The sequence below is a fragment of the Paramisgurnus dabryanus genome, chromosome 12 (genome assembly GCF_030506205.2).
Source record: "Paramisgurnus dabryanus chromosome 12, PD_genome_1.1, whole genome shotgun sequence".
NCBI classification, from domain to species: Eukaryota; Metazoa; Chordata; class Actinopteri; order Cypriniformes; family Cobitidae; genus Paramisgurnus; species Paramisgurnus dabryanus.
This window is the reverse complement of record NC_133348.1, coordinates 2,779,943-2,805,291: the sequence shown is the minus strand read 5'-3', so window position 1 is coordinate 2,805,291 and position 25,349 is coordinate 2,779,943. Positions and strand designations below refer to the sequence as shown.

The window sequence follows — 25,349 nt, the reverse complement described above, 5'->3', positions numbered from 1 at the left end:
CACGCCTTCCACTGAGCTTAGCCACCTAATGAGAAAAGAAGGACACACTGAGAAAGTGGTAATTGGATCCTCCCTGTCCTGTCGTCTGGGCATGTGGCGATGTGGCTGTGCTTTATTTAGATCCTCTGGGCAACCAGTGTCAGCTCTCCACTTGCCAACAGCAACCGCAAAGCTCATAAGAACAAACCACACCTGCAGATCCAGAGTTCATTCTCTTTGCAAATGCACACCGTAGATATGCTTTAAAAATTTATTATAGAGTAATGAGGCTGTGCTCCCGACATGTTAATAAAGCTGACTGCTTGCATGAGGGATATAGTTTTCATCCATTTGAACTGTCATATAAGTAACAAACTTATGTCACTGATTTCTTTCACAGTCTTGTGAATCATTTGACCGGGTATGAAAACAAGCAGTACAAGATTAAGAAAAATAGGGTCTTTATTGTACGTTAATGTGCAAGCAGAAATATACAAGTGCTTTGTATTGGGGCAAATAAAAAAGTTTGTGCGTAGTTTCTAGTCACACTCGCTGTGTGTTCCTCAGGTTTTTCAGGGGTCCGAACTTTATTCTGGAGAACATCAGTATGATTGACACGCTGGGGATCCTAAACACAGAAACAGAGAGAGATAACCATAGCACATGGTTAGGTTCAACTGACTGCTATGTATTTGGGACATGAAAATGAAATATGTGACACTGTACCATAAAACCAGTCATACAGGGGTCAATTTTGTATAAATAAGTTTTACATTAATGGAAATATTTGGTTATATATACTGTAGGGGTGCAGGGGGCAAAAACTAACACAGGGTTAGTTGTAACACGGACTGTTTACATTGTTGCACAAGGTTGAGTGTTTTGGTTTTCCGGTATTGTTTTCACGTGGCCAAAAGACGATCTTCCGCAAATCTTTGGAAAGGTATAATGTTTTTCAGGGAGTTATTGATGAACGAGTGTTTTGGTGTCATGTAACTACATTTTTCATCATATGTATTTTTCTGTTTCTAAGTTGGGTGTGTAAGATACCAAATCCAATGCTTTGTCATATTAATCAGTGTCTTGTTGACTAAAACATTGCATAATTTTGAAATATGTCTGCAGCTCTTAGCAACTTTTGTGGTGGGCTTGAAAATATTTGACCCAGCTGGATTAATAAAAACGCTGTGTTATAACTAACCCCTCAGCACTTACGATATGAAAACCGCTAACGTTAGCGTAATTCTTGCCGTTGTTTTAAATAGGCTAAACACTATTGAATGCTGACAGCCAACAAAATAAATGTGCCTGTCTTTTCAAAAATTGTGTGTCAAATATCATATCTTTAATATTGATTGAATAAGGTCACGTCAATGATTGAAATCATAATGAAAATTGAATGGCTAAAATCAGACTTTGATGCTCATTATCTCTGTAGTATGGTTATTACAGACTGGGTCACATATAACATTTTTTTTGTCATAATTGTGCTGCTTTTTCACACATATTAAGCCATTTGTATCCATTTATAATTGAATTATTGTTAGAAAAGGGCTTGATGAATGAATACAGTGTGGATACCTGTCCATTATAGACAGATATATAAACAATATCCACTTCAAGTATATAGACAAAATAGTATTGAAATATTTGCCTGCAAACTTTTTGATAAAATTTTTTTATCAAGTGTTACAACTAACCCCTGCCTGTTACAATTAGCCCGACCTATAGGGGAAAATTGTAACATTTGCACTTCTGTTACGTTTGGTGTAATTGTCCAATAATGGTAAGTACTAGGAACAAATTTCAAATGTTCATTTGTAGCAGAGATGTCTGTGTTGCTTGGGTAAAAAAATAATTAATCAAACTCAAATATTTTTTGAATGATTGAGCCACAACCAAAAAGCGTTAAGTTGTGCCACACTCTCCCCTATATGGTTATGGGCATGTATGGATATGTTAGGATAAAACAATATTTGGCCGAGATACAATGATTTAAAAATCAGGAAACTGAGGGTGAAAAAAAATTGTTGTCCAAATGAAGTCATTAGCAACACATATTTCAAATTATATACATTTTGAATGTATATATGGTAGGAAATTAACAAAATATCTTAATGGGACATGATCTTTACCTAATATCCTAAAGATTGTAGGCATAAAAATAGATAATTTTTGCCCGTACAATGTATTGTTAGCTATTGTTACAAATATGTGACTTAAGACGTATGACGTAAAAATAGATGATGCTGTCTACACGGCAAGGTGATGGCACAAAGCACAAGCAACAAACCTTGCTCACTCCTATTATAATAAATCAAGCAACTACATCAGGGGTCTCCAACATTTTTGTGAGCAAGTGCTACCACAATGGATAAAACAATCTGGAGGGCTATTTTTTATATACTCAAAACATTTTTGCTTTACTTATTTAATTTTACTTGTTGATATGTTTTATCATTGTTTAAAATGTTAACATACATAAAAGAAGCCTAGCTAATATAAAAAATATGTAATAAATAAATATTTAAATTGAGACTATTAATAGAATGTGCTTTGGCGGGCACCTCACAGACTCTGTGTGGGCAACCTGGTGCCCCTGGGCACCATGTTGGAGACCACTGATCTACACTGAAGTTCTGTCAAGAAGACAAGCTTCACTTTAAAAAGCCTGCAAGACAATTAAGCACAGTGTTTGTGTTTTTAAAAGAGGACACATCAGCCAAGTACTAATAAAAAAACTAAAATCCCTAAGAAAGTTCTAGAAAGTAAAAAATTTAATTAGTTATGTATATTAGCTGTATTAAGCTGATTGAAAGGCTCAAACAAACAAACAGGAATATTGCTGCCCCAGTTTTTATCAGTATAGCTTATTCGAATTTGTTTAAATCATCAGACATGATTTAATGCAGCATGTGTGAAACCATTTTACCAACAAGGTACAAAAACGTTACCTTTTACTCATAGTGTAGCATGCAGCGTTACTATGTGCAGTAAATGATAATGAGGTCATATTTTGGTAAAGTCAGAATGTAATCTTGCAATCCCAGCATACCTGTGGTGTGCTGAAGAGACAAAGGGTGTGGACACAGCAAAACAGCAGGACACAGATGTCGCCCCTCCTGGAGGTGCACGCTGAGCTCTCTCTCTCTCTCTCTCTGTATTTCTGTGCGTCTTTGACTCCAGAGAGGTAATGTGAGGTCAGGGAGCAGGGATCACGAGAAAGGCATCTCCCATCTCTGAGTGTGGGCTGACAGCTCGCACGGGCTGATCACCAACATTTTACTGCTCTCAATGCCGTCCAGAGCCATCTCGCTGTCCACGCAGAAACGAGATGCCAAGTGCTCCAGGTGAGTGCCAGATTTCTGCCAACGCTGCAGAATACAGAAGACATTAACACCAACCAACACAAAAACACACACGCTTAGATATATCTGAATATATGTGACACTGTCTGTAAATTCCAGGTGGAAAGTCATAATTTTTCACTATGATTTCAATCTTTGAAATGAATTTACTCAGTTAATATTAAAGATAACAAGGTTATCTTTTCACAGCATTTTTCTTTACATTATGTAGGATGATTATATAAAAAATTGACTTTAAAAGCCAGGGTGGCATATAACACAGACCTTTTGTTTTTTATATAAAGCACATTTTTAGTACTATAAGCTACCTCTTAAAGCAGGGGTGGGGAACCCTGGTCCTGGAGGGCCACTGTCCTGCAGAGTTTAGTTCCAACCCTAATTAAACACACCTGAGAAATCTTATTCAAGTCTTCAGGATTACTTGGAAATGAAATTTAGGTGTGTTTGATTAGGGTTGTAACTAAACTCTGCAGGACAGTGGCCCTCCAGGACCCAGGGTTCCCCACTCCTGTCTTAAAGGGACACTCCGCTTTTTAAAAAAAAATATGCTCCTTTTCCAGCTCCCCTAGAGTTAAACATTTGATTTTTATCGTTTTGGAATCCATTCAGCCGATCTCCGGGTCTGGCAGTACCATTTTTAGCATAGCTTAGCATAATCTATTGAATCTGATTAGACCATTAGCATAGCGCAAAAAATATCCAAAGAGTTTCGATATTTTTTCTATTTAAAACTTGACTCTTCTGTAGTTACATCGCGTACTTAGGCCAACGGAAAATTAAAAGTTGCAAGTTTCTAGGCCCATGTGGCTAGGAACTATACTCTCATTCCAGCGTAATAATCAAGGACTTTGCTGCTGTGACATGGCTGCAGCAGGCGCAATGATATTATGCAGCACCTGAAAATAGTCCCCTGCTATTGAAAGTAATCAAGGGTCTGAAAGTAATAATAATAATAAGGGGACTATGTTCAGGTGCTGCTTAATATCATTGCGCCTGCTGCAGCCATTTTACAGCAGCAAAGTCCCTGATTATTACACTGGAATGAGAGTATAGTTCCTAGCCGCATCGGCCTAGAAAATTGCAACTTTTAACTTTCCGCCGGTCTTAGTACACGATGTAACTACAGAAGAGTCAAGTTTTAAATAGGAAAAATATTAAAACTCTTTGGTTATTTTTGAGCGCGATGCTAATGGTCTAATCAGATTCAATAGGTTATGCTAAGCTATGCTAAAAGTGGTACCGCCAGACTCTGAGATCAGCTGAATGGATTCCAAAACGGTAAAAATCTGATGTTTAACTCTAGGGGAGCTGGAAAAGTGTCCTTTTAAAGTACTGTCTGTACATGTGAACTCATTGAGGTCTCATCAACAGCATTTTCCCTCCAGAGAGAACATATTATCCTATTAAACCATCGAGCTATGACAGATCAACCTCTGTGGGCATACATGCAAGACAAATATGGCATCTATATAATGCACAGTGTGCTTCTGTACTTCATGCACAACACAGAATAAGTGGATGTTTTCCTACAGTGTGCCGCACGGCCCTGACAGTGACGTGACAAATGTGACATGGAGGAAACGCTGACATCGGCCAGAGAGTAAAGCCCTTCCTGAGGGGCTGTCTAACGCTGGGACTGATGTCAGTGGGTTTTCTCCGTGAGCTTTCTAAGTGTGTGCTGATTTATTGTCTGTCACAGACGTCTCCGGCGCTCTCTTTGGAAGTACCTGCTTGCCGTCGCTGATGTTGCAGGGTACGAGCAGAATCTGGGAGGCAGGGAAAGTGGTGGAGACGGACAGACATTGTTGCTTCTGGCGGATTTGCTGTCCGTGGGTGTAGATCCACTCCTGGATATAAAAGAACACAATATCAGCACTTCAAACGCCCTTGGTGCTGTCAAAGCGGTTTTATGTTGAACTAAAGTACAGTGCGGTGAAAAAGCTGTAGCAGTTTTTTTTCAAGGACATTCGCAGATTTCAGTAAAATTTAGTATCGGCTGCAAACATGAGGATCTTCTAGAAGTTAATGAGGCTGTTTTTAATATCACTAGCTGGACTTTTAAAAATTATTTCCAGCGCTTCTACTTTTAGTTTTATTCTGGTAAATTGTGGATTGTATTGCCCATCTGCCTAACAAATCTACAGATCAAAACAAATTGCCAATGGGTTTACTTTACAATTTATCTTTCCTACTGTAGATTTGCAATTGTAAAGACAGCTTGTTAATACAAAGATGTCTGTTCTGATCTATCAGCTCCACTTTAATGGCACACAGAGGGAGACAAAATGTTGGAAGAAAACATCATCAACACTTATTGCTTTCCTCCGAGAAGGTGGTCTGGTTTGCTGTACGGAGAGAACGACACACAAGGGCAGCGTGAAAATGTACTTTTGTGGGCCGTGCTGATGAACCGCTACCCATCTGCTGAGTCCTACAGACGCTTAACAAGGTCACACGCAGCAGGAAACATGCTCTTGCTGTGCTATCAACACACTTAACAGCGCTGAAATTGCTTTTGTTGCATTTTGGCCTCTCATAATCTCTGCGCTTTAAAATTTAGAGAGTAAGCATTGGAAAAAAAAAAAATATATTACAAAACGAGAGGAACAGGAGAGATGTTTGTTTAAATAAACACTATTTTAGGGGAGAATAATGGAAAACAGTTTTATGAGGGTTTACGACCAGGAGTTTGGTGGGTTTTGCCTATTTTCTTTTATTTCGATTCACGAGTTGAAATCTGAATCAAATTGCCTGGACCCTGCGGATGTTGAATTGAAATTTGAATTGGAACGACAGACTAGATTGCAGAGTCAGACAACAAAGGACTTTCTTTTCTGCAGCACAAAAACAAATGAAGAACTCAGATGCAAACCCCTCTGATATGTTTTCTTGTAAATAAGCATTCTTTTCAGGCTCTTACAGTATGTTTCCAGGTTCAGTAATTTCACTTTTAAGGTAATGAAAGGGTTATTATTAGTCAGTAAATAATGTGGCCTATTACCACCTTAGTGATTTCATTGGTATTTAAAATTTATGCCATCGTTCATACATTTCTTCTACTTTGCACTAAAGCTTCATTAACATTGCCTGTTTGAATGGACTTAATTCAGATTTTTTTCTCATAAGTGCCACAAATCGGATATGACCTATGGACATGTAAGCAGGAAAAAAACTAATAGATTCCGAAATTCTCTGATCGGTTTCAGGCCTCATTCATATGTGGAAATAAATCGGACATGAATTGGATATATGCATTCGCGTCCGCAATGTGGACACATCGGATATTCCCATTTTAAGACGTGGTGTTTAAAGGATTCTGCCAACAAAGCAGTTTTGATGAAGGTATATTACACGCTAAACACATTACCTCAATGTCATTATCTCATTTTTGACATATTTGGTGTTTAGTGGCTTTTGAATATGACCTCTTCATATACAGTCCGCATAGATGTGGTGTTTAAAGGATTCTGCCAACAAAGCGGTTTTGATGAACGTATAATACACGCTTAACACATTCTCTCAATGTCATTATCTAATTCATTACGTATTTGGCGTGTTTAGTGGCTTTTACATATGAGCTCTTCATATACAGTCTGCATAGATTACATTAATATTAATTATTATATAATGAGGATAATGTTTTTTATTAGAAATTATTCTAATCAAACCACAAACGTATTACTCAAATCTACACATTTTGAAGATTTAATTTGGTTTTAATTCTACTTCCCAAAATTTAAATTCTGCATCTATTGCTACTGTACCACAATTTAAGTTAATTAATGACTGGGTTGTAAAAGGCATTCGAAAGTCAATTCAAATGTTACAGGCTCACGCGCAGGTAAGAGAGTCATGTAAGGTGACAGTGAAGCAGATTAGCTGCTTGGAGACCAGAGGGCACCTCTTTGTTTAATATAATTACACAGCAGTGCAGAAATGTGACCTGAATTAAATCCCATTACCCCGCTGTAAAAGCTGGCCTTTCACCATGCCCCCGGTCGCGCGGCATTTAATGTAATCTAGCATGTCTTAGAGTCGCAATGTGACCAGCCTAACTGTGTGAGATGTCAATGATTCCCAGTGAGATACTATATGTACACACTTGACTAGCTTTGTTTCTCTGGTCTTGACCACACTATTTAATAGAGGGTTTGATCAGCATGCTTAAAGGCAAGATACACTTGGTTTGTAATTAAGCTTATGACACTGAATTCTGTAAATGCCAGACCTACTTCTTCCAACTAGGGCAGAAATACCGTTATTATCAACAACAAAGCTGGATTTGTGTGCTCATTACTTCACTTCACTACAGTATGTGTGCCAGAGAGTCTTGTACCTGATTGGCTGCTGGTGTGTCTTTAGTGCCAGCGCAAGGTGCGAGCGTGAGCACTGGGAGATCCTGTCCTTCGACTGAACGAGATTCCAGGCAATTCTGTCTCTGCCGAATTACACCAGACTTGCCATCGGAATCATCTGGAACTCTGGATTATGGAAAGAAACAGATGATAATATACAACTATTGAATTACTGGTAATTTATATTTAATGGTTTCTTTCTACTAAGATTTTAATTGTACATGGAGCTGTGTATGTATACAACCATAAAGTCTTTGAACTTTGGATAATACAACATACAGTAGAAATGATAAAGTCACAAATGAGATGTATTACATTTCGGTATTGTTTTTCCAGCAAGTCTCCATATAATGTGACCCTGTTTGTGAAATCCAGGCTAAAGTCTCATAATCTAATAAACTCCTTGTGGGCGGGTAGTAGCGTGAATGAAAAATGCGTGTAATATTTGTATGTGTAAATTACCATTACAAATACGTACGCAACAACGATATGAAATTTGACCCATCACATCACCATATTATAACCCATCATGATGTTAAGGTCGGATCGGGTGCTGAACTTTGCGGGTACGGGAGGGGGCGGGTCTCCAAAAACGGACCTGTGCAGGACTGAATACATTTTAAAGTTGTTTTAGCACTTGTTGCTGCTGATAATAGACATTTTAAATGTTTTCGTGAATTTCTTTATTTATTTACTTGCTGTAGAAGAGCGATGAAAGATTGTGCCCACACTTCTCATCATTTCAGTTATGAAAATGTCATTGTGTAAAATGATTGCAAAGAAAGATGCATCTCTGGTGCAGAATAAACACGAAGCAAGTGACAGTATGGCGCTTTTTGGTGGTCTAAAAGGAAGTGCAGAATGACTTTTACATCAATCCTAGTTTATAAACTCGAGATCTGGATTCCGACGGCAAATAAATTACCACACGACCTTGGTGTTTGTCAAAAAACAGTAGGTAATTCGGACGAGAATTTTTATGCGGGTGATTGCAGAAAAACAGACATTCTGGATTCAGACAGCAATAATATCACAAACTATCAGCTGTAAATGATAAAAAATACCTTACGTCCCCACAAGAAACAATTTCTGTCCAAATAGGGTTTTCGACATGACCTTGCTCAGTCAATATTAAAGATATTAAGGCTATTTTCCACAGAATGTTCTTTTAGGCAGGGTCACAAATGTTTCTCCTTGAAAACCCTATACATGAGACCTGCATAAGTCTCATAATGTGCTTACAATATTCAAAGTCTTTAGAAAATAAATGTTAAGGAACTAAAACAATTAATCTTTTGACTTTTTCAAAATTCGATGAAATGTTCTATATCCAGGTCTATATTCACGCTTTAGAGCTAAAATTCAGTACAATGTAAAATGCAACAGAATCAATGACTCTTTAATGGTATTCTCTCTGAAGTTACTCATAAGACAGAACCAGACACAGATGAAAAATAGAAATGCTTCAAATAACCTCACTCAAGAAAAAGCATGAAGAATGCATTATTATGTGGAACATTCTTCAAGCTTGTATGCTTGTATTCACAGTTCAAAGACACCGGAGCTGCGAGCGTTAGGTGAAAACGCATGTGTTTAAATGTGAAACGATTGGGCGCATAGATGCGTGTGACATCTTACAAAACCCATGAACTTTCAAAATACCACCAGAATAAAAATGTGCATCTTATCATAATATGCAAATTATGTTTCACACTATGGATTTCATCAATCAAAAACCCCATTCACACAGAACTTTGATGCCAGAACATGTTCATATAAAACAATTCCCCCTAAAATGTTCTGGGATCGCTCCTGTAAAGGGAACATTGCCGTAACATTTAGGCTACAGAAAGCATTCTGTGTGACCTAAATGCAGAAACAATGCCGTGAGGGGCGTGCCGTAGTGAGGCACATGCCATCGCAACAAGAATATATTGTTCAGGTCATTCTTTGACATGAGGGATTTAAATGCAGATTATAGAGAATTTACACTTTTGTTGAAAATATGCTCATTTTCCTGGTTGCAAAAGGCGCAATAATATTACGCAGCGCCTGAAAATAGTCCCCTTGGTTACTTTCAATAGCAGGGGACTATTTTCGGGCACTGCTTAATATCATTGCACCTCCTGCAGCCATGTTACGGGATAGTCCTTGATTATTACGCCAGACTGAGAGTATAGTTCCTAGCCATATTGGCCTAGAAAATCGCAATTTTTATTTTTCCGTCGGTCTTAGTACACAATATAACTACAGAAGAGTCAAGTTTAAAATAGGAAAAATATTGAAACTCTTTGGTTATTTTTAGCGCGATGCTAAATGGTCTAATCAGATTCAATGGATTATGCCAGGGGTCCCCAACCTTTTTTTCACCACGGACCGGTTTCAGCTTTAAAAAAATTTCGCGGACCGGGGGGCGTGGGGGGGAGATTGGGGGGTTCGAAGAGTTGCTGTTCAAACGTGCTGAAAATCCTCCTTTTCGAAATTTACGTTTTAAACGGAAGTAAAGATAACAACCATGCATTAGAAAAATTTATAATTGCTTTATTTAGGCTATAGTATAAGACGTGTAAAACCATGGCGGATTGTTTTTTACTTTCATTGTTTTTACTAGTTTGGCTGCCCATTTAGTCTTAATAATTAATGGAACCTACACGAACTTGGCTTGCTGTTCTCGAAGGCAGCTCGAATTTTGGTCGGGCTCGAGACCCAATTCCAAGTAACAGAAGAGAAGAAAAATGCAGTGAAGGAAGAGAGATGCCAGAAGATCTGCGGCTGGGCGCAGAGGCACGGAGACTCACGTTTACCATGATTATGATGATTGACAAGTTTAGGTTCCTTTCAAACCTACGTTAAAAGTGTAGCCGTTAAAATATTATTAGCCTAATAGTTTATTTTGATCATGGTGCTACGATCGATGGATAATACTGAAGTTGTTTTAAAGAAGAATAAAATAATGACTTTTCAGTCATTTGCGCTGTCACACATTTGAACGTCTCCGCATATGTACATCATTGCGACGTACATTTGCAAATGATTCATAAAGACAAGTCATACCTCCGCAATTCTTTGATCGATTGTGTTTTAGAAGTACTGTATGCTCAAACTCTAATGACAGCAATGTGATCACTGATGCGCTGGTAGAGAAAGAGAGAGAGAGAGAGAGAGAGAGAGAGAGAGAGAGAGAGAGAGGGCGGAGAAAAAGAGAGAGAGCGCGGCTCTGTTTAAAAGTGGAAATGATTGATGTTATTTGAAGTCGGCTCTTACAGTACAAAATACCCGATTAAGCTATTACGTGGCTATTATAAAAATTTTTTCAGGACGTTCTTGCGACCCGGTGGCAACTTGTCCACGACCCAGTACTGGGTCGCGACCCGGTGGTTGGGGACCTCTGGATTATGCTAAGCTATGCTAAAAGTGGTAGACCGGGAGATCAGCTGAATGGATTTCAAAACGGTTAACAAAAATTCACCTCTAGAGGAGATGGAAAATGAGCAAAAAAAGTGTCCCTTTAACATTCATGTCGAAAAAAAATTGCAAACTGGACTGAAGCAGAGATTTGGGAGCTCATCACTACCTGTGCTGAAGCTGATCTCATTTAGCAGCATGATAGAAATACGCGTCACATTCTCAACAGAGAAATCACGGACAATAAGCTAACTTTGTATCACGGCAAAATAACCTTTCAAGCCCTGGACTTTAAAGGAACAGTATGTAAGAAATTTATATCAATTAATCATAAAATGGCCCTGATATGTCACTAGACATTAAGAAATCATTTTCATTTCAAATATTTATATCACTGACAACAGTGGTCCGGCCGGGATATTGTCATTAAAAAAGTGGAGTTGCAGCCCTCAACTGATGTTTATGTTGTCATTTTGTGTATTGGCCACCAGCTGTGTGATTGCAGTACCAGTTTTAGCCACAGGTTTTGTGATTGCAATACCAGTTTTGGCCACAATCCTACATACTGTTCCTTTAAATACGTCACCTGTCTTTACAGGACCTTTACGTCATTTGCGTGAATGCACGCACATATTCCGGAAAATCATGGCAGTGTGAATGAACCAAAATCAGACGATCCTGGATAAATCCCGAACATTTTGTCTGTGTACTAGCGCTAAAAGAGATCAAATGCATAAGTCTGCTTACGTAAAAATAATAAAAAAAAAAATACGAAAAAATAATTCACCGTTTACAAATGCATTTAATAAAAATGTGCTTTGCTAATAATGTATTTTTGTTAAGTGGATTACCTGAGTAATGAGTCAGGGCTGTTTTTTGAGGCAGGTCAACTACAATATGTGCTCTGTTTCTTATTTCCAGAACTCTATCTGTGCATCTCAATGTTTGACTGCAACCAAAATGTTAGCGTACTGACAGCAATGTTAGTATTCAGTATTTGCTACAGTGGGTCGAAATCTCTCCCTTGTGACCAATGAGAGCAGACAGACAGCGGCTTAGCCTACAACAAATAAGCTTTAGACACAGAGGAGCCATTCACTGCCATGCTAAATAATAACACTGCAATTTGCAATCATCAGTCACCGCCGCCATGCACCACGCTCGTTCCCCGACTCACTTGAGCTCTGGATAGACGTTGTCCAGATACCACTTGAAGGATTTGCATACGAGCCTCTTACGAAGCTCCTGCCTGTCGCGAATGCTGATAAGAGAGGAAGAGAATGAGAGGAATAAGACATGAATCTTTACTCTAATGCCCTTCTGTTACAGATACACATATAAACACACACATACTATCAGTCACTCACTCTCCATAGGACTTCCCCCTGGCAGCTGGTCGAGCTGAGTAGTAGAACAGTTTGAACTCATCCATCCAAACCTCGGCCGTCCTTCTGGTATTCCTGAAACAAGGAGCAATGATGTGTGTTCTTCCTTCGAAGATATGCAAATCAACCTTACTATTGACTTTCTTAGCATGACCTGCCAATCATCAGTACAGCTACTAGAAATTATGTTGCATACATGAATGAAAATGTAGTTGGATGACTTTTAGCGCACAACCCATATCTGATCAAGACTTTTCTTACTTTAACAAACAGATGTAGTATAGTAAAGCCGACTAATGCCTTCGGGAATTATTTATTAGTGGATTTGAACTATACGAGGAAATGGATTTTGTTGACTGAGCACACTGCATAGCGATTCAGATACAGAAAGAATGTTGTGCTATGCCCTTAATATTTCATACGGTTTCACGCTGAGGTTTTTCCCCGAGAGGCAAAACGTGATAAAAGTAAACAAATTTTGCACAGCAGATTTTCTTCTAGGGAAAAGTCGATATATTATCTCAATGTGTGGCACAAAATTCAACCAGGGACAACATTCAGAGATAAAAATAGACCAATTAGCATATTCAAATTTACAGGTTAACAAGCCCTAAGGATAAAACAAGATCTTCTGATGTTGTAAATGTGGGCTGCAGTACAAGTCTTATTAGCCAAAAGATTTCTTTAAAGACGGGGTACTTGATCTCTGAAAGCCAATTGAGGGTATGCAACAACGTCATTTTTCCATGGCACCATGCTGAAGCTTGCTCTGTTGAGTGGCAAAACATTCAACACAAAGGCTGACTATTATCAGCTTAAATTTAATTTAGTTGGCCTTAACAGTGACCCTAACAGCTTGCCAAACAACCAGTAGTCTGTGGACATTGGCATATGGCCAGACATTGCTTTTCCTGACATATATGTTTGTCTTGCCTTACACTCTTAAACCATCCCACCTTTGTAGAACACAAGGCTCATCATAATGGATGTTTTTAAATGACGGCTCACTGACAAAACTTTACAATTACACAATGAGTATTCATTGGTGTATTTTATAGGAATTTTTTTATCCCAAAATGTTACATACCTGACATATGGCTACTGCTACTGATTTACTTCTTCTTTGAGTGTTTTTTGCAGTCTGGAAAAAGTCTGCTCCAAATTTTTGTTGAATCTGTTAGCACAGTCGATCACACAACTACTTTTCCCATTTTAGACGCGTTTTTGACGCTATGCTAATGCTGTCGCTCCAACTTTTTGCCACTCAATGGGCGTAAACGAAGTCACTTCGCCGAAGGTGACGTCATGTGCATACCCTCTATGTTGACATTTTAAAAACACCTAAACAAACACGCCCCCTACCCAAATAGAATCTGGACCTTCTTTTGATAGACTCGCCTCACACATACGCAACCCAGGAAACGATGTCGGTAACTAAACACACCCCTTACTGCTGATTGGCTACAAGTGTGTTTTGGTACTCAAAAGTGGTTTTCAAAAATCATGAAACCCGCCTTTAATGAAAACTTTTAGATATTTTTTAGAGTTTTGAATAAATAAAATATAAGTGATTGCATTGCTTTATGGTTCTTACTTTATGTATGTGTTTGCATTGCCCTCTGGAAAGATGTAGGGATGTTTCTTGCGGAAGACATGGCCGACCCTGCTACAGGGAACAATTTCCAGACTTCCTCCACACATCCATACTCTGAAAGAGATTTCTAGAAACATAACAAGATATTTATATAAAATAAAAATCTCAGCTTAAGGTATATTTAATACCTAAATGTTTTTTCTTATTCTGCGTGGACATCACAAGCGACTTTGTCACTGGCTGTGTCCGAAATAGCCCCCTATACCCTTAAATAGTGTACTATTTGAGGGAACATCCATTTTTAATGGTGTCCGAAATCATAGTGCACATTATTTAGTGCAACCGATGTACACTTACAACTAGCCGCTAGTTTAACATTAAACAACATCAAATCATTAGCGATTAACATTGACTGCTAACGTATATTTTACATTTTGAAGTAAATGCTATCTGACTAAGCTTGCGCTATTTAATGTGCACTTCCGGTGTACAATACCTCCGAGCTGTCTTAGACGCGATGCGGCAGTTTTCGTCCGGTGTGCAACCCCCTTTAGTGTCTGAATTCACTTTTTTTTTTATTTACTCCAAGTTAACTTATTTTAGTGGACTAATGTAAAGAATAGTGAATGAGGGTATAGGGGGCTATTTCGGACACAGGCACTGTGTCACCCATCTCTTTCAATGTGGTCGTTAGGAGGCGTTCCTAATTCCGGTTGTCCTAGTAACAAGTGAGCGGCCATCCTCTCAGTAACTAATGAGCTCCACTGTTTCACTCCCACTGGTTGTAACCACGAAAGTCGCTAATCATTTGCATAATGTTGAACTTTTCTCAACATCGTCGCAAAGCTGGGCAGACCCACTTCCTTTCACCAGTGGTCACTGTCGGTCATTTCACCAGAAGTTGCCAAGCTTCCACTGTACGAGATCACGCTATTCTGATGTTTGTTGGTATGCATTTAGACAGCAAAGAGATTAAATGGAGACTTTTAAAATGTATTTATCCAAAGCAACTTACAGTACAGTGCATTAAAAGGTACAGGTATAGATTTTTATTAGTATGTGTGTTCCCTGGGTTTGAACCCACAACCTTTTGCGTTGCTTATGCGATGCTGTACCACTGAGCTATTAAGGTAAAGGTTAAATCAATACTTCTCATCACTGAGAACTTAATTACGTTTTCCAAAATACAGTGTAAAAAATAACTTTCAAGCAAATCAATATCAATTTAGGTAAACATGCATCAATCACGGTTTCTTAAATTTAACTTTAAAGAGCACAAGCTAATAGATGATAATTATTTTTTTGGTTCAGCTAAAGTTGGTCTAGCTCTGCTTTATGTGTTCAGGGTTAATGGCGGTTACTTTTCTACCGAGCACAAGGAGAACCATTCAATTTTCCTCATTTTTTTTTTTAAGAAAATCGCTTAAATAGAAGCACCAAACCGGCCATGGTTTGAGAAATTGATTTTAGAGATCAAGAGAAGCTATTCCTAAGTTCGAATGTCATTGCATGGCATTTCGTCTCTCTGATGAGACAACACCAACAAGTTGCCTTCAATCAATCTGTCAGAGGAGGAAAGTGATTGAGGTTTGAATGCAGTCAGACAGGTGCTCTTATGCATAGTAAATACTCACCGAAGTTCTCCCCTCCCCAGATGTCCATGGCTGTGTCGTATTTTCCCAATTGATTGAACCACGATCTGTCGATTACAAACAGTCCTCCTGCGATGATGGGCGTTCTGGGGGTTGAAAAGAAACAACTCTTCACAATGAACTCAAAGCCATTTTCATTCAGTGCTACTGTCTTCGGGACCGTGGCTTGGGTTTATGGATGTCATGCAATGTCACAAACAGGTTAAAATGTCACTAAAACACACTGAGTGAGTTAGTTCAGTAACTAATTTTGGAAAGAGCATAGCATGGTTTCCAGTTTGACTCTTCAAAAACAAAGTCCCCTGAGAGCCGTATAAAGACCTTACATAAATTAACTGTTATGTTTTTATTACGTTAGAATGACCTATTTCTATCTACATCGTGGTAGTGTTGTAGTCAAGACCACCTAAGCTGAGACCAAGTCATGACCAAGACCAGACAGGCCGAGACCGAGACAAGACCAAGACTTTAAAGGGTTGAGACCAAGACCAAGACAAGCCGAGACCAAGTCAAGACCAAGACCAGTGCAAGTCACTGCATTAAAACACTGGAATATGCGGATATGTGGAATATGCATATGATTAGGCACTTTTTGTCTGTGTGTGTGCGTGCGTGCGTGCGTGTGTGTGTGTGTGTGTGTGTGTGTGTGTGTGTGTGTGTGTGTGTGTGTGTGTGTGTATGTATGCCATCAGTAAAGTTGATAAAATAATCAAAGGCATTGCAGATATATGGGAATTTATCTTTGTCTATAAGCAAATAAAAGTGAACAAACACTAAAGAGCTGAAATCAACTTAACCATTTAATCTGAACTGTCTTTCCATGGCTTGCCATCCACTTAACACAATGCAGGTGTTTTTAGTAATAAAATTAGAAAAATTGTCATTGGGAGAAACTTAAACAATGCTTAAAAAATGTCAACATCATATGCCTGAATAAACTGCATAAAATTAATGATAAATAAATTTGTGATGTGCCATCAGTTGTGGTCTTGACCGGTCTTGAAATAAAATTCCGAGTCCTCTTTGTCTGAGACAGAGACGAGACCACCTTTAAAAAGTGGTCTTGAGACCATTCTTCTTGTCTAGGGGTGCGCAGGCCAAAAACTAACGTGGGGTTAGTTGTAACACAGATTGTTTACATTGTTGCACAGGGTTAAGCGTTTTGTTTTTCCCGTATTGTTTTCACCCTTCCAAAAGACGGTCTTTCGGAAATTTATGGAAAGGTATAATGTTTTTCCATAGAGTTATTGATAAAAAGAGAGTTTTGGTGGCATGTAAGTAAACTTGTTCATCATATGTAGGGTTGGGTATCGTAAGAAATTTTCCGGTTCCATTTCCGGTTCTGCCTAACGATTCGCGGTTCTGATTCCAATTCCATATAATAAACGAAGTAGAAATTATAATGCACAATACTTAACTACATTTGTGTTTATTAATCACTGTCAAAATATTTTAAATTTGAAGTGAATTAATATTTTTAGTCACTATATAATTTATTCCTGTTGAAGTAGTGCTCGTAAGATCCTACCTGGTGATGTGGACATGTTAGCAGCAGTCGTTCTCAAACATTTAAAACATATGATTAGAGATTTACATTTGCTGGAGCAAGTGTTTTCTCACTTATTGTTACTTGTACAGCAGCCTTTGCAGGATATAATTTTGTATGTGCACACACGCATTGATGCAAATAGGCATCAATATAATGTATATATAATGCATATACATATATTTTGAAATATAAAAATGTAAACGAGGATCAGATATACGTTTCTTAACAAACGTGCGTGTTCATAGGCGCCGATTGCTTTTCCGCCGGTGGGTGCTTGTCACAACGTCAAGCAATGCTTAGGTTATTTAGCAACGACAGACGCTCTGGAGCCCCCAATCAAGGAAAACGGGTGGTTTTAGACATGATATGTGAAGCGAATGTTAAGAAATTGAGCACCCACAGGATCAGTGCCTACTGTATGTGGATGGTTACTGTATCACTTGCATCCATGAAAAAACACACGGTTCAAGTGAGGAACTTTTGGGGGGTTAGTACATATTGATACTTTTTCACAACCATGACCAAGAGAAAATATCTTCCGCCCCAAAGTCAGCGGTTCATCACTGATATCACTTTATAGCATACTTACTCTGGTCTGCCGGTCGTTTGTGTTCACACGAGCTTAAAGACATTTTGGTGGGTGAGACTGTACTTTATATTTTTATAATTTGTGACGTGCACACCACCGCGAGTCGCACTGTACCGTCAACAGCCCTAGAATCCATTCACACTTTTGACTTTCTTTCAGACATGTTTAACACTAAGTATACAAAGCTTAGCTCAGCACTGCGAGTGTTTTCTGTGGTAAGCTGTGTTAATTTGGTTGCGTGAATGTTAACAGTGGCTTAATGTAATTAATATTCATGAGGTAAGACATGGCTATTTAAAGTGACCGCTCCCAGCACTTTGTCCGTGCATCACATCGGAATCGCTTTTAGAACCAAAACTTTTCCTTTTAAAAAGCATAAGGTTCTCGGTTCCCAAACATAATTTACATTTTTTTTTTTCGGTTTCTGAGTTGGGTGTGTAAGATACCAAATCCAATGCTATGTCATATTAATCAGTGTCTTGTTGACTAAAACATAGTATCGTTTTGAAATATCTTGGCAACTTTTTTGGTGGGCTTGAAGATATATTTTGACTCAGCAGGGTTAATTGTAATGCTGTGTTACAACCCCTCAGCACTTACGATATGTAAACAGCTAATGTTAGCGTAATTCTTGCCGTTGTTTTAAATAGGCTTCACACTAATGATTGCTGGCTGACAACAAAATAAATGTGCCTGTTTTATAAAAATTGTGTTTGAAAATGTATTTTTGTTCATATCTTTAATATTGATTGAATAAGGTCACATCAAAAATTGAAATCATAATGAAATTAATGGCTAAAATCAGACTTTGATGCTCATTATCTCAGAATTTGATTTTGAAACTGTAGTATGATTCTTACAGACTGGGTCACATATATATATTTTTTTGTCATAATTGTGCTGCTTTTTCTCACATATTTACACACATTTATAATTGAACTATGGTTATGAGGGATGAATACTGTAGATATCCATCTATTATAGACAGATATATAAATGATATTCACTTTAAGTATATAGACAAAATAGTATTGAAATATTTGACTGCAAACTTAATTTTTAGCAAGTGTTACAACTAACCCCCTGCCTGTTACAATTAACCCCACCTATGTGTGAAGTTGTAACGTTTGCACTACTTTCATGTTTGGTGTAATTGTCCAAGAATGGTAAGTAATAGAAACAAACTTTGTGTTGTGAGATTGTGTGTTGCTTGTGTAAAAATATAATTAATCAAACTCAAATCTTTTTTAATGATTGAGCCGAAACCAAAAAGCGTTAGGTTGTGCCATGCTCTCCCTTACCATAAATGTTTTAGTCATAATGTAAACTATGCTTTCATTAAAACTGGCTGTCACGATGCTAGCATGTTGTGGGTGGTTGCTTACTTGGCCAAATCGAAAAGTCAAAAAGAGTCCACATTCAATTCAATGTATTCTTGTACATATAACCAGCTTCAAAGCTATGGTATTTTGTTTACTCTTCTACTCTTGAAAAATCCTTTATCTAGTGCCACCAAACTCGTTCTGAATGCTAACTGCACATTCTTACTTTGTAATAACATGCTGTACATACTTGTAAGACATTAAAAAGATCATGTCACAACAGTTCCAATTAACAGCTACCTGTAAATATCATGTTACACAATGCTTAAGCAAACTTTTGCTAGTCATGAAAACAATTGGCTGTCAGTCAGGGGTTAGCATTTCTGTTGTCCCTCTTGCATATCATTGTGATATACACACCACTATTTACCATCTGTGCCCACATACTAGCACACTTGCTGATCACTGATCTATTCTGTTGTTCTGATCCGCATCTGTTGGCAGCGGGCTGCCAGAGCCTCAGACCGGCTGCAATGGTGCACCAGAGCGCAGCACGCGCAGTAGCAGACGAGATCACAGCCTCTCTCAGCTTAAGTGCCTGCTTATCTGAGCTATTAACAGCCTTCATTACAATCACCTTTCTCAAAGTTAGAACAGCGTAAATTTAACACCATAACAGAAGGAGAAATAGAGGGTGGGGAAAGATGATGGAGGAAAAAGCCTAGGATATAAAAGTCGATTGTGCTTTGTTTAAACATATCAACAAGGTCTAATTAAAAAAATTATTTTAATTCATGTAATAAAGGAATGTAATAAAGGAATGTTTTTTAGGTGTCCCTAACCTAAAAAATGCACTTTTAAATGTGTTTCTAGCGTAAAATTATTTGCCAGTGTGTGTGCAGAAACATCCTGTTATTATACAAATCCATCTATTCTTCTTTGTGTAATCTCCTTTAAACTGCAAAAGTCACACAAACAGCCTGTTGGGGATCCCCTAGCAATGTGATGTCATATTGATTACACCCCAACCATAACCGCTCACAGACTCCGCCTTATGAACACAACACATAGTTCAACCTTCTGCCAGAGACACATGTTTTGATGTTGTCCAAAGCACATGTGTAAGCGCTCTACCCCCTACAAGCTTTTCTGTATAACTGCATAATTATTATTGATAATTGATGGAGAATATATGATTTAAACAAATCATGCATAAAGTTCCACATCATTTCAGAATACATTTTCTGCTTCCACTTCATGATGTCGTACCAAAATAAAGTCATTCTACTATAGAAAAAGAGTCTTCAATAAGGAGTTTTCAATAAGTTGTAAACATTGTGCTCCAAGGCCAGTTACTGCTAGACCTAACCATTTCACTCTCTCCTATATACGAGCAGACTAGTTTCTATAAAAGCTCCCCTGTTTCTCTTCACCTACTTGATGGGCTCGGTAGGGTCAGCTCTCCTGGCTCGCTTCTCAGCAGATAGTTGTTCCCATTTAAAATGTAGACTCCAGTCAAAGCCTGCAGCAGAACAAACACACAGAGAGATATCAGTGAAGCTCTTTTTGCTATAATGTCTCATAAGTTTAATTTTTCTAAGTTGTTATTAAAAGCCACAGCGGCAGTGATAATTAAAGTGTACCGCCAATGACGGGGCGGGGCTTTAATCACAGCAAATTGTTAGATTTGTTTCTGTGTGACACAGCTGATTGGGGAATGCACCCGACGCCCCCTGATGCCAGCGGATGAAGGATTATAATTGCAGCTTTTACCTCCTCGCAAGTCTGAGGAAGCTGCGACGTAGGCAAACGTGTCCATATTAATGATGTCAATCACAGGGCTGGCGACACAGGTTGAGTCCTGAAAAATTAAGACAAAAAAGGGAATGTAGACGATTCGACTGACTGCCTGTTCAGCTTCAGGAGGGGAAAAATCAGTAGGCACTTGGATTGCGTGTTACGAAGAATGGGTACACACAAACACACGTCCAAAACATCACACTGTGACCTCAAAGCTCAATCTTTTGATACCACACAATGCCATCCTGCTGAAAGAAAAGAATACTTGCGATGTGTCAGCACTATTTGGCTTTTAAACTACCTGTTTAAACTGCATGAATGAAATTTTGTGATTGTTGTGAATCTTGGCACTTCTGAGTGAACTAAATTGAACTCAATGAAATACTCAATAGTATGAATAGTATAAATTTTTTCCTACAAGTCAGGTGGCATGTTTAAGTCCATACATTTTTTATTGCATTTTTTTTTTTAGATAAATTTGCACATGAATGAATGAATGAATTTAAAACCAAACCTCTTTGACCCTCTGCAGCAGGGGTGGCAACCAGTCTTTATTGACCTCACAGTGACTGTCCAAAAATGTCAGGATCCCGGCACCAGCAGCGTCCGCCCCTCGAACCCTGGACCGGATTAGTCCTGAGGCACACACATACACAGGGACACTATAGGTTAATCAGGGACACCGTCCATCAGAGCTGAGGATAAAATTTTAAAAAATAAAAATATTCTCAACAATCTCGTTCGCAGAAAAAGAAATGAGAAGAGCCATTTAAATCTGATTAGGTGAAGAGACAATTAAGGCCTTATGGGTGTTATCGAATCAGAGCAAGAAACTTTTCAGTAAAGGCGAGGCTGTTAAATCAGCAGAGCTTGACTGAGGATGCATAATAATTGTAAACGTGCAAAGTTTCATGCAGCACGGCAACTTCAGCCAATTAAAAATCCTATTTCATCCACAATAAGGCTGTATTTTCCAGATGGGTGAGTGCACGCTCTACAGAGTTTCTGAGAGCAGGTTGGTATGGTGTTTGTGATTGTGTGTGCATTTCATATTAGGCTAGTGTGGTCCCTCTGTGTATGCGCTGGGCAGATGGAAAGGAAAGAGAGAAAGCTCAAGCGAGAGACTAAGGGGAGAGAGAACGGCAGGGATTACATTCACCTACAGCTAATAGAGTTAACATAGCAGAACCGCACACCCTGTTTGTAGCTCTGGGACGACAATGAGGTTTAAATGCCTTAAACCTTTTAACAATTTTCTCTTGTACAGAGTTGGCTGCACAGGGGTTTTATGCATTAATCAATGCTGTCTAAGCGACAGTGTGTGACAGTGTGTAATGGAACCTAGGAGCGCTGGAATAAACAGGGAGGGGGCAGCTAGTGGATGATCAGGATAAGTCTGAACTTTGCGATGTTACTTAGCATTTTTACTTTTTAAAGTGTTGGAGAGTAACTGACTGTGAAGAGCTATGATGCATTCTGCAGCCTGACAGTAGCTCAGCTGTTTTCTAAGTAATCTAGCTACATTTGTCAAAATATAAAAGTGTAGAGCAACAAACACTGCATTGCTTAGGTAATCACCATGTTTACTACTGTTTTTATTTAAGGTTCATCATATCAAAATATGTGTTCGGTGCGTCTTGTGAAACCTACACTCACCTAAAGGATTATTAGGAACACCATACTAATACTGTGTTTGACCCCCTTTCCCCTTCAGAACTGCCTTAATTCTACGTGGCATTGATTTAACAAGGTGCTGAAAGCATTCTTTAGAAATGTTGGCCCATACTGATAGGATAGCATCTTGCAGTTGATGGAGAGTTGTGGGATGCACATCCAGGGCACGAAGCTCCCATTCCACCACATCCCAAAGATGCTCTATTGGGTGAGAACTGCTGACTGTGGGGGCCATTTTAGTACAGTGAACTCATTGTCATGTTCAAGAAACCAATTCGAAATGATGCGAGCTTTGTGACATGGTGCATTATCCTGCTGGAAGTAGCCATCAGAGGATGGTCATAAAGGGATGGACATGGTCAGAAACAATGCTCAGGTAGGCCGTGGCATTTAAATGATGCCCAATTGGCACTAAGGGGCCTAAAGTGTGCCAAGAAAACATCCCCCACACCAATACACCACCAGCCTGCAGAGTGGTAACATGGCATGATGGATCCATGTTCTCATTCTGTTTACACCAAATTTTGACTCTACCATCTGAATGCCTCAACAGAAATCGAGACTTATCAGACAAGGCAAGATTTTTCCAGTCTTCAACTGTGCAATTTTGGTGAGCTCGTGCAATTTGTAGCTTTTTTTTCCTATTTGTAGTTGAGATGAGTGGTACCCGGTGGGGTCTTCTGCTGTTGTAGCCCATCTGCCTCAAGGTTGTGCGTGTTGTGGCTTTACAAATGCTGTGCTGCATACCTCTTCTATCAGCTTGAATCAGTCGGCCCATTCTCCTCTGACCTTTAGCATCAACAAAGCATTTTCGCCCACAGGACTGCCACATACTGGATGTTTTTCCGTTTTCACCTCATTCTTTGTAAACCCTAAAAATGGTTGTGCGTGAAAATCCCAGTAACTGAGCAGATTGTGAAATACTCAGACCGGCCCGTCTGGCACCAACAACCATGCCTTGCTCAAAATTGCTTAAATCACCTTTTTTCCCATTCTGACATTTAGTTTGTAGTTCAGGAAATTGTCCTGACCAGGACCACACCCCTAAATGCATTGAAGCAACTGCCATGTGATTGGTTGATTAGATAATTGCATTAATGAGAAACTGAACAGGTGTTCCTAATAATCCTTAAGGTGAGTGTATGTGCATCATGCGTCATTTCAAAAAACGTGCCTGCTGAACATGCAACAAAAGGGTTTATGATTAAAGAGACGCTCACGTTCACAAAATACTTGCAAGACACTCACTTAACACTAAACTCTGATTACACATGAGATTAAGCAAGTATCTGGCAAACGCGAGCATCTCCTTTATCATAACCCCTTCGAAGCGTCTGCAGCAGGCACGTATTTTGGCATAACGTGTGATGCACATATTTTGACATGACGAGCCACACACATGATGGGCTAATACATGTTTTGACGAGCTTCGCATTCGTGCACCTGATTCTTTTTGGGTGAAATTAAACAGGCAGTCAGTGGCAGTGGGCGGGCTTTGTTTGTGTGACATCAGATTAACAAGAGAATCAAAACAGCATGTCCAGACTGCTTTTCTATGGGGATTAAAGGATTTTTTTGTTCATTTTAGGGTTGTTGTGTTCACCCAATGCTAACACAACACTAACACTTATGTCCAAACACCATGTAAAAGTGGATTATATGTGCCTTTAAGGAGAGATATGCTATTGTATTACTTCAGGAGATGGTGCATGATAAAATTAGCATAAAGATCTTTTTTTTATTGAAATCCCACCAAAAGGGACCAAACTGTCATAGATTTGGCCTGGGCCAGTAAGAGATCACATAGCAATGCCATTGCATCCATGCAGAACATTTAAGCGACCATGGCACATCGGTCCGGCAGCCACCCACAACATGTTTGCATCACGGAGGCTTGATTTCGCATGGACAAACACTGTTTACATTTCCATCCGAAAATCTAGTTATTAACATACAAATGCATTTCGGCCCAGTGATATTAACAGCATGGGTCTAATAAACTTAATGAGAAACTTAAATCCAAATCGGAAATGCAAATATATGTAAAGCTCGATGCCTAATTTGCCAAAAAGGTAACCAGCCATAAATATGACTAAGCTTTCGACAGCCATAATTTGGTTAAACTGTGCTAATGTGATTTCATTAAACATTAAGTGGGCATTTTACCCAAAGCGTCTCTAAGAGCTCAAAAAGCCATTCCGAACAACGGCCGACATAAAATCTGCCACAGGCTGTACAGCAGTGGCAAAATCAATATTTGCTTCAACGGTTTAAGACCAGTGTTTTCAGTCAGATGCACACGGAAAATGCCCTGCTTGCAAATGGATTTCTAAATGTTTTTATCAGGAGTTTAAATCTCATTCTGAGCGAGCTGTTCTCAAACTAATACGTGTAGATTTAGCATATCTGTTCATCCGAACAGAAAGATACGGATGACAGTATGATTATGAAGTGGGAACTACAGTAAATCTGCTCTGTTCGCCACCTGTGTGACACGTATGGGAGTGTGAAAAACACTTGCTGCGTTCATCAGTCTGTTGTTACCCTCCTAGTAATGTACCACCTGCTGTTAAAACGCTCACCGCCACACCAGCGTACGCCAACAGCTGCTTTTAGGGCTAGGATGTTATTGCAAACAGGCGTGTTGCCAGCCCGATATAAAATATTAAATTCACAG

The 25,349-nt window shown here is 38.9% G+C and overlaps 1 protein-coding gene across 2 annotated transcripts in view; it reads right to left on the bottom strand.

Annotated features, from left to right (window-relative positions):
* Nucleotides 1-423: 423 nt before the first annotated feature.
* galnt14 (UDP-N-acetyl-alpha-D-galactosamine:polypeptide N-acetylgalactosaminyltransferase 14 (GalNAc-T14)) overlaps nt 424-25,349 on the bottom strand; it is a 49,754-nt gene continuing 24,828 nt past the window's right edge. For both annotated transcript variants that reach the window (XM_073816337.1, XM_065256165.2), the window contains exons 6-16: nt 21,513-21,634; nt 20,972-21,059; nt 20,636-20,720; nt 15,721-15,824; nt 14,087-14,213; nt 12,475-12,567; nt 12,285-12,368; nt 7,684-7,828; nt 5,075-5,194; nt 3,035-3,353; nt 424-607 (exon numbers count right to left, since the gene is read on the bottom strand). In XM_073816337.1, the coding sequence (XP_073672438.1) occupies nt 3,195-3,353; nt 5,075-5,194; nt 7,684-7,828; nt 12,285-12,368; nt 12,475-12,567; nt 14,087-14,213; nt 15,721-15,824; nt 20,636-20,720; nt 20,972-21,059; nt 21,513-21,634 (1,127 nt within the window). In that variant the 3' untranslated portion in view covers nt 424-607; nt 3,035-3,194. The remainder of the gene's footprint in view (nt 608-3,034; nt 3,354-5,074; nt 5,195-7,683; nt 7,829-12,284; nt 12,369-12,474; nt 12,568-14,086; nt 14,214-15,720; nt 15,825-20,635; nt 20,721-20,971; nt 21,060-21,512; nt 21,635-25,349) is intronic.